We start from the raw sequence: 9,538 nt of genomic DNA, 5'->3' as shown, positions 1-9,538 counted from the left end.
AAACGTCAAGTATTTTAAAATATAATTTGCAGACAATAATATAAATTACAGACAATAATCTCTAGTAAAAATTATAAATTCACACGCATCGGTAACTATCTAATATTCGTATCCAACAACAACAACAATAATAATAATAATAATAATAATAATAATAATAATAATAATAATAACAACAACAAATTAATAATAATAATAATAATAATAATAATTCGAGTACTTAACAATTTGTAAATATGTTTTTTTTATTAAGACAATTTTCAAACTTGTTACACGAAGTTGAGCCAAATCCACATCATAAAAAAATAATAATTTACAAATCGTTTAAAAAATGACTACGTAATATCTCTTTCTAAAATCGTCAGACTTTGTTTAATAGATTCAACAAAAATGAAACCCCACGACTCATTAGATGTTTGACCAATTTCAGTATCAAAAAATGCTGAGTAGTTTTACAAAACTTCCACGCAAGTTCCTTTTTCCCCTTTTTTAATTGTTGTTTTCCAAAATAAAGAGAAGTGAAAAATTAATCCATTGTAGGGTAGCTTGTTGTGGGGATAGAGTTTACTAATTAATATTCAATTCAATGCTGAAGAAAGAAAATACCACAGTCAGAACAATTATATCAACTTCAAAAGCAAAATGGCTTCAACCATTTGTGAAGTAATGAATATCCACAAACTGCCTTATTCACAATTGCTCAACAACTGAAGAAAATGAGCCAACAGAATGTTCAAGACTTCTCATGCCTCAGAAGGATATCCAAGTGCCACATGATTTCAAAGAGGTCCTGGAAAAGTCCCACTCTCCCTCTGTTCATTCCACCTTTCAACCTGCCACAATTTAGTCCACACAAAATTTAAAATAGAGAAATGCTAACCCACCTAGTGGACATTACTGAATAAAAAAAAAAATCAATATAATGTGTTGTCGTGGTTTGACTTTGACTTAGTGATACTGTTGTATTGCAAAGTGGTTAGCCTATCCTTGTGTGGTAAGTGACGTTCTTCATGTAGTATAACACCGATCTTTCAAATTTGTGACAAAATTAGACACATAATTTGCTTTATGCACTAGTGGGCAAAATATATTAGCAATTCTAGGAATGCCCAGACATTAAGTAGAAGAGCAGGCATTTTGATGAATAAACAATGTATGCGAGGCAATCCTTGCTTAGGAAAAAGACCAGTGGAGAATCTACACACATACAGAATGCATATATTCCTGCCAAAAGCTTGCAACATTTAAAGCAAGGATGCCTTACATCTGAAACAAACTAAACCACCCAATAAACATGATTTACATTCATCATATCTGAAATGTACACAGTTGTTCATCTTTGTATGCGATTGTTCAGACTTCAGAATCATAATGAATTAAATTAGTTTTGAAGACTGTGTCTCAGACCTCCAGATTTGACTCCTCTAAAGTAAGAAAACATGTTAAGAAAGAGAATATCCATCCATGATTTGGATTAAGGTGGATACACTCTTACTTCCTTAATATACACACCCTCCCACTTTAGAAGACCTAAATCCCAAACTTCCAAGCACGTGAATTACAAAATGTCTATGTGAGATATTATCTAAAAAAGAGTCCCATATTCTTATCCTCTAGGCAGTTTTCAGACCCACACATGTATTAGTTCTAGCCTTCTAGGAAACAGAGAATCTAAGTCTAAAGCGATAGTTTTTATAGGAGATCAGAATTGCAGGGTTTATTCTTCAATCACAAGCCTCAACTTCTTTCATCTACAAAAAATGCAAAATTACCCAACCACTCTTCTTTTGATATGTCCAGGATGCCATCTATCAGTATTATTAATTGCCATAAAAAATGAAAATAATGAATCTTACAGAGCTTTGATTCAAAGGGTTAACAATTAACAAATAAAATAACATAGTAGAAACCAAAACCAACATAGTAACACAAAAGATTGTTAGAAAACAACTACTAAAATGATGTACACTAGCTTGTAAGAACATTGATTAGTAATGCTGTAAATAAGTAAAGGACATTGGGAACTCAATGATTCCTATCACAATCAAAAACAAAAAGAAAACAATAGTTCCTAACTGTATAAAACACAATCTCATGAACCATTGAACACCACAAATCCCATTAACTTCGGCTATGGCATCAAGTTATACAGTAAAGTACATATGAAGTCAATTCCAACTAAACCAATAAGCTAGGGGCTGCTTACCCATTCACCCGGGCAAAGGGAGCGGTAATATTTAGCAAATCTCTCACATTCACCAGAGTTTTCACCCTTTGCTGCCAAGCATCTGTAATTAAAATCAATATTAAGTAAAAGATTCTAGATAACATTTTCACAGAACCAGATAGCCAATGTCAGGAAATCCACCTGTGAAACTCTATGTAGCGAGTGAAACAATGTCTGGTTTGATTTGTTGTAGGAAAACGAAAATCAGCAGGTGCAGTTTTCAGTTCAATCTAGCAGGAAGTAACAAAATATTACGTTAGCAGAAAAAATCTTCAGATTTACAGAAGATAGGAACATACCAAACCTGTTGCATCAAAATTCAAATTAAAAAAAAAACAAAAATATAATACAACAAAAAACTAGAGGGTGATTTTGTATCTGGCCTCTAGTTTCAAGCAATTAAGATAAGCATGCCTCAAATATATTATCCATACCCTCCTCAACTCATGAACAAATAATGACTTGCATGAATAATGAATGTCCAGTGGCAACAAAGACCAGATCACAGCTTGATTTAGAATGTTATGTAAATTGCATAATGGGGGGGTTCAATACCACCATTTATAGTGAAAACAACTTTCGACAGCTAACTCAAAATATCAGGATCAGAATCTAAAAAAATAAGCAGTTGCATAGCCACATGGCATTTGGGTGTAATAACTAAGATATACACAAAATGTAATCATGAGTAACAAATTTGAAATAGAAAGCAAACATTCTTGGAAACAAAATTCAAAATAATTCTTCAGGGAAGCAGACACATACGAATACACTATCTGTGAGTATCTTCAAACAGGTGTCTCTGGTAAAACTATGGCTAATCAAATTTCTAGATCCTTACTTTTGGGGGTGTTCAAATAGGTGTCTCTATTGTAACTGGGTGGGACCTTAAGAATGTATAACTTTTAAGTCCCTGTAGTTCTAACTTTTAAGAATGTATAACTGGATTCTTGCTCCTGTCATTAGAGGCTGGGTTCATGTGCTCAATCATTTTTTTCTGAAAACAATATAGATTTCAAAAGTTTGCAACTGGATCCTATAGTTTAAAATTTGGAAGTGATTCCCTTGATTGGGATCCCTGAATCCTAATCACCAGTGAATGACTATCAGTGCTCAGATGATAGAACCCAACTAATTTATTTTTTTCAAAACTATACGAATTAGGAACCCAATTGCAAACTTTTAAAAGACGTATTTGAACATAAAAAAGGGCTACATATTAACTAAACTGTATAACCTAAAACTATCAATCAAACAAGGTTAATATATTTCTCTTCAATAATTTAGCTTTTTTCCCTTCAATAATCTCAATCATTGGCTAAAACAACAACCTCAAAATTGAATGGTTGAACCCGGTAAGAATATTAACCAGCAAGCACCCTAATCTATAAAATCCGGAAATGCTACTCTTTTCACGTAGAGGGAGAAAAATCAATTCACTTCCTCACTTGTTGTAAGGACAAATAGCCAGTGGTAAAATGATTCGATAGATCGGAAAGACAATATAAGTTTAATAACAGATTAATATGCTACACCTCAAAAAGATAACAAATCGGAATCTCGAATGGCGAAAATAAGAAAACAAAAGAAAATCAAAACGGAGATTAATTGAACGAAATCGTCGAGTTCGTTATTCAGCGATGAGAATCAGAGTCGGAGAAAAATGGAAACTTACCTCCGCCATGAGTCAGACTCGATCAACAAATGGGACGAAAGAAAAGCGCATCATAGTAAATAAAATATAAACAAATAGTAACGAGTGGATTGCATGGGCCTCAAAGTAGGCCCAATTAGACATTTTGATTGATGGGCATAACAATTAAAACCCAATTGAATTCCTCAGCTGGACCACTATGTTTTTGAGTCGAGAACATTTATTATATGACAATATTAATTTTCTTATTAGAAATTATTGACCTTATTTAAGAAAAATCACATATGTACTACTTAAATTTAAATCAACCACTTGTTGGTATACAGTGACTTAAGGGTGTAAGCTGATTAGAGCTAATTCACCAAATCGCTTAATCCAATCTAGTCTAATTAGATTTTTGTGAATTGGAGTAAATTATTGGATTGAAATGGTTTTACTTTAACAAACCTTGTTAAAATTAGATTGTGTTATGGGTTTATAGTTTTGGACCCAATCAAAATTAATTCAACTCGCATGCAATACTAATATAGAAATCCTAAATTAAACACACCTCATTCTCAAGTTAATACATTGTTTATCCTAATATATTACATTATTTTGGAGTTTATCTTTTTTTTTTGTTTATTTAAGATAATACATTGTTTTATAAATGGTATTGTAAATATATATTTGTTTTATTTTTTCTTTTGTTTTATCATATGAATAGTAAATATTCTGTGAATACTATTTTTAAAATATTCTTATTATTTTGTCAAAAAAAATATTCTTACTGTTTTGGGCTTGAGGATTTTTTTTAAATTTTTTTTCAAGACATAAAAAAGTGACAATTTTTTAATGGTCTAACCCAATAACTAATCTAATCCATGTTAGATTGAGTTAGCAAAATAAAAAAAGGTTAACCCAATCCAATTCAATTAAATTGGACCCAATCCAATTCAATTAAATTGGATTGAGTTAGCAAAATAAAAAAAGGTTAACCCAATCCAATTCAATTAAATTGAATTGACTTGGATTGAAAACTCACACCCCTTTATAGTGAAAATATTTTAATTAAAAAACAATTTTTTTATCCTTTATTTTTCAATATATTTAACGGATGCTGTATACAATGTGCTACATGATACATGCTTGACTAACAAGTTGAAGGTTCATGTTCAATTCATATTGACACAGTAGGTAAACAAGACCAAGAATATGAAAAGTTAGCATGGATGGTGATTAAAATAGTCAAGATTCTAGCATTAACGATAATGACGGTGCAATGCTAAACATGAACATAAAACCCAATGTCTACTCGAGATGATGATGACAAAATCAACCTCGACTCTTGAATTGATGTGGCTATTGTTTTTTCCCCTTTAGTAGATCTTTTACCTGGTATTTTTCTCGATTTATGCAAATCATCTCACTCGAGATAATATCCAACTCATACGAAAGGAAAATTGAACTCCTAGAGCGGTGATTTTCAGACCTCTACTAATGCAAATGGTCAAATACCAAACATTAAAAAGCTAAGTTATATTTTTCATTCAATACTTTTATTTAACATTTGTTACAATATTATTTATTTCTTTATTTCTCTTCATCACATCTATCTTTTTTTTTTATTATTTAACGTTCATCACATCTATCTTAGCCTAGACTTTTTCTCTCTAAATGCTAGCTAGTATTTATCTAAAAAGACGAGTTTTATGGCAGCACTTGGAAATATAATTTGAGTTCACTTGTAGCCAGCAAGAAAAGTGATTTACAAACAGTTCGTCATCTTGGATGGAAAACAAAACGTGAGCATGTTTCATGTGCACTCTGAAAAATAGGATTGCGCTCTATAGGTTATACACTTAAGAACAGTATTATATAACTCATTAAATAAGTCATGTCAGACCAGACTTTCAATTCATTCTACCAATAGTTTTGTTTGAGACATAGACCTTTGGCCTCTTCAATTTTGCAGATTTGGTTCGACAATTCACAAAATTGTACTGTATTAACTATTGAGATAAAACCACCCAATCTGTGAAATTTACGTAGAAAAACCAGCAGTTCCCATGTATTTTACCGGCAAAAGCTGAAGTCAAGCTCCATCTGATTAACTATTATTAAACTTCACCTCCGACCAACTGAGGGATCATATGGACTCGACCAAAGAGCACCACTAACACCAGCACTATTGATGGCTGCTACTCCATTGCTTTCACCAACTGGTACCATACTCTCTCCTACTTGGCCAGCAGTCATCTGACCATGAACTCTCCCATAAACATCAGCAAATGGACCGCTGCTGTGTCCAGGGGTAGCAGCCCCAAACAGATTAGGAGCTGTTTACATAGCAAAAGTGCATCAGAAACATATATGTATAAAAATATCACATGAACAGACTATGACACACTGAAGCAAGAAAGCTACCATTTACTCTTTTCTCAGCATTTAAAATCTCAGCTCGTAACACTTCAACTTCTCTTGCCATCGCTATCAGATTCTTCTCTTTTGCTTTCATGTAATCCACTAGCTCTATGTTTTTGTTCTTTTCATATTCAAATGTGCCACTATTACCCAACCAGATTTAAAGAATTAATAGAGAAGTTACCAGAAAAAGAGATACTAGTAATTAAGAGGAACAAACTGCAACAAAAAGAATATGCAACAAGATGTGAAGGAATACCAAATATTTAAGAATTTAGGCATATAATGGCACAGCAAATCTTGACTTAAAGCATGGTTTTATAGATGTTGAAAACGCTTCAGTAAATACTCATGATTCAGGAATCCATCACACAAGTTCTGAACTAATTTTCATTCCATTGTATGACAGTCTTGCCTTATATATACCAATGACAATACAATAGGTGACTCGCACTATAATTTCACTTGTGCTACCCACTTCAAAGATAACATGCCATATCTTGAATGCAATGAGATCCTATCAAGTTTATGCCTTGTTAGACTTGAGAAAACATTTTCTATTTTCATTTCTAGTAATGATAAATATTTACAAATGTCATCCTATTTTCAAATATATGCACAAGAACAGTGAAAACAAGAAACAAAAAGAAAAGAAAATAAAGAGGCATTTTTGTAATTATTTATGGAAGCAAATGAAAAAAGAAAACATTTTCTCAAACTAAACAGACTTAACATAGGGAAATGAAAGGAATAGTTCTTGTTAGCATGGCTTGGGTTCTTCCTAAAATTAGCTATTGGAGGAGTACTTGCTGGAGGAAAAAACAACAAATAAATTTCAATGATTGTTTCTTCATTTTTCATATCTTATTTTTTTTAGTGGATGTATAAAATATGCAGCTTTGGCTTATAGAATGTTACTGTATGCCATTCTTATGTTATATCAACAACAATAAAAGTCTTTTCCCATGATGCAGGATTGGCTACATAGATCAAGATTTTCAATGGCGGGTGGCGTAATATGGCGGAAGGCGAAAATTCCACCATATAAAATTATAAACATGCCATTGCAGCCTATGGTCCACTATAGCAGACCTCCCTTCACAAATTGCCTATGGCAAAGAGGTCGAAAAAACGCATGCTATAGCATTATGGCAGCACTATAACGGTTATTTAATAACATTGACACAGATCAATCGATGCCAATATGTTTTTATCAAAAACCTAGTTTCCAGAAAGCCAGTTTAGACCCTACTGTAACAACATTAACTAAATACCCTGAGGAGTTCAGTACCAGTTCTGATTTACATGCAGGTGGAAATAGCCATACAACAGACTTCAATACTCACCGTAACCTCTGGTGCTCCTGCAATAAACTGTCCAGTTCAGCCTGCAAATCCGGAATACTCTTGACATCACCATGGACCTTCTTCAGTTCCTGAGTCGCTCGATGAATTTGGGCACTCACTTCCTGCCTGGAAGCTGCCAAGCTCTGCGCCTCAATATGGGCCTTTTGTAGGTCCTTCTTCACACTATCACTGGCCCTAATATCAACCTCCCCTTTGGAAATCTTATCTACTAGAATTCTGATCTGAATGTCACTCTCAGTCTGGATGCTTCTAATGTGTGACTTCAGCTTTTGCACATCCTGCGCAGCAGCAACAAGCGCCTCTCTTAAGGCCACATGTCCACTAGCCAGACCACGGTTATCACTTACAAGCTGCTCTATTTCTGATTCCTGAGCAGCAATTTTATTCTCCAACAGCTGAGGAAGAGGAAGGGACTCCCGAGAACGGTGAGAAGCAGCAGAACCTAAACCAGAACCACGTCGCATCATCCCAGGAACTTTCACAGGGCACCCCTCAAACGACGGCAGAGCCTTGCCCCTAGCAGTAATTCACCAGATTATGAACTTTAATGCAAATATCAATACCCAACTCTGTCAAGGTATCTGCAATGCAAATAACCATTACAGCATTACTCCAATCAAGAGAGACCCAAAAGCATATCCATGTCAATAATCAAATTTTCAACAGTGCAAAACAAGTTCCTACAATTCAACTCTCCAGAGATGGTTTTATTTCATTAGTATATGGCCTCAAGGTCAGAGCACACATTACAGAATATAACAGCTACTATTTTTCACTCCCTTTAAAGTCATTGGCTTTATCGCATCATCTTAGGTTTTCAAATGATGTGCGTCATACATACAGAAAAGTTAATCGGTACTAAGTCCTTGATTTAAAGAAACATTTCAGAACTGAATGGTGCGGTGCTCAATTTTACAGAAATAATAAATACCAATCAAATAGGCAAAAGAATATCAAATCGAATCTGTGTGTAGCCAGCAACGAAGAGAATGAGAATTCATGGAAAAATGATGTGAAATAAAAAGATCACAACCAAAGTTAATGATGCAAAATCAAATAGATTAATTTAAAACGAAAAAAGATCGTAATGAAGATGGAGAGATGAGGGTTACCGTTTTGAGGTATTTATTTGGCGACGTTGAAGGAGACAATGGGCGCAGTAGGCATCCCCTTTTCACTCAACCGATGAAAGGCATAAACTGCGCAAGTCTCCTCCAATTTATAAATTTTTATCAACACAAGAAAACGTAATCCCACGAAACCGAAAAGAAACGTATATGTGCAAAAACCCGAGTTTCCTTCATTTTTTTTTTAAATTTTTTTTTACGTCAATTTAGCTTTTTAGTTGAAAACTAGTATTTTAGTCTTTGTATTTAAGCGGATTAAAGTTTTTTCTGTAATTAAAATATATAATAAATAAATATTTTTTAATGGGAAGGAAACAATTTACTTTATAATCAAGTTTTTACATTCATTGTTCTTAATAAAAAAGTTTATAAGAAATTCAACTATTAAAGAATATCGTAACATTTTGATGATCGTGTGCATAAAATTTTAGATAAATATACTGATGGGTATGTAATCTATAGTCAGTATTTATTTATATTTTAAAAAATATATTATATGTTAGAATAAAGTGCATTAATAATGAAAAGTGTAAGAATCAAACTTAAAATAGAGAAAATGCAATGTATGGTGCTCCTCCTCCCCTGCACCTTCAGTAGGGCTGGCTTAAGGCCTGAGCAGCCCAAAAAGGACTTTAAGCCTCTAAAAAAAAGATTCTAAATTTTTTTTTTAGTACTAATATACCTCAAAACAAATTTATTGTAAAATTATATTTAAAAATAAATTTTAATATTTTTTTTTAGTATTAATATACCTCAAAAA

General features: G+C 33.1%; 2 protein-coding genes across 3 annotated transcripts; both read right to left on the bottom strand.

The window, feature by feature from the left end:
* Positions 1 to 515: 515 nt before the first annotated feature.
* LOC114381090 (cytochrome c oxidase subunit 6b-2) lies at positions 516 to 4,025 on the bottom strand. The gene is made up of 4 exons (XM_028340273.1): positions 3,903 to 4,025; positions 2,369 to 2,457; positions 2,207 to 2,288; positions 516 to 833 (listed from the first exon to the last, which is right to left on the bottom strand). Exons 1-4 carry the CDS (start codon positions 3,909 to 3,911, stop codon positions 780 to 782), a joined length of 234 nt encoding a protein of 77 aa, XP_028196074.1. The 5' UTR covers positions 3,912 to 4,025; the 3' UTR covers positions 516 to 779.
* Positions 4,026 to 5,591: 1,566 nt separating this feature from the next.
* LOC114382831 (protein FLX-like 4) lies at positions 5,592 to 8,904 on the bottom strand. Of its 2 annotated transcripts, none has more exons than XM_028342471.1 (4): positions 8,764 to 8,900; positions 7,631 to 8,232; positions 6,288 to 6,427; positions 5,592 to 6,199 (listed from the first exon to the last, which is right to left on the bottom strand). In XM_028342471.1, the coding sequence occupies exons 2-4, from the start codon at positions 8,116 to 8,118 to the stop codon at positions 5,988 to 5,990; spliced, it is 840 nt and encodes a 279-aa protein (XP_028198272.1). In that variant the 5' UTR covers positions 8,119 to 8,232; positions 8,764 to 8,900; the 3' UTR covers positions 5,592 to 5,987. The 2 variants fall into 2 exon arrangements, with proteins under 2 accessions (XP_028198272.1, XP_028198273.1); XM_028342472.1 differs by having other exon boundaries at positions 5,752 to 6,199; positions 7,631 to 8,167; positions 8,764 to 8,904.
* Between the last annotated feature and the right edge of the window lie 634 nt (positions 8,905 to 9,538).

This window comes from Glycine soja, chromosome 13 (assembly GCF_004193775.1).
Source record: "Glycine soja cultivar W05 chromosome 13, ASM419377v2, whole genome shotgun sequence".
Lineage (NCBI taxonomy): Eukaryota > Viridiplantae > Streptophyta > Magnoliopsida > Fabales > Fabaceae > Glycine > Glycine soja.
This window is presented reverse-complemented; position numbering and strand designations above follow the sequence as displayed.

Coding starts and splice junctions, on each gene's coding strand:
- LOC114381090 (XM_028340273.1), bottom strand. Junction 2,289..2,368: donor CGCTACATAGAGTTTCACAG/GTGGATTTCCTG, acceptor TTTTAATTACAG/ATGCTTGGCAGCAAAGGGTG. Junction 834..2,206: donor CCCTTTGCCCGGGTGAATGG/GTAAGCAGCCCC, acceptor AAATTGTGGCAG/GTTGAAAGGTGGAATGAACA.
- LOC114382831 (XM_028342472.1), bottom strand. CDS start 8,118: ATGATGCGACGTGGTTCTGGTTTAGGTTCTGCTGCTTCTCACCGTTCT. Junction 6,428..7,630: donor CAGGAGCACCAGAGGTTACG/GTGAGTATTGAA, acceptor GTTGGGTAATAG/TGGCACATTTGAATATGAAA. Junction 6,200..6,287: donor TGCTGAGAAAAGAGTAAATG/GTAGCTTTCTTG, acceptor CTATGTAAACAG/CTCCTAATCTGTTTGGGGCT.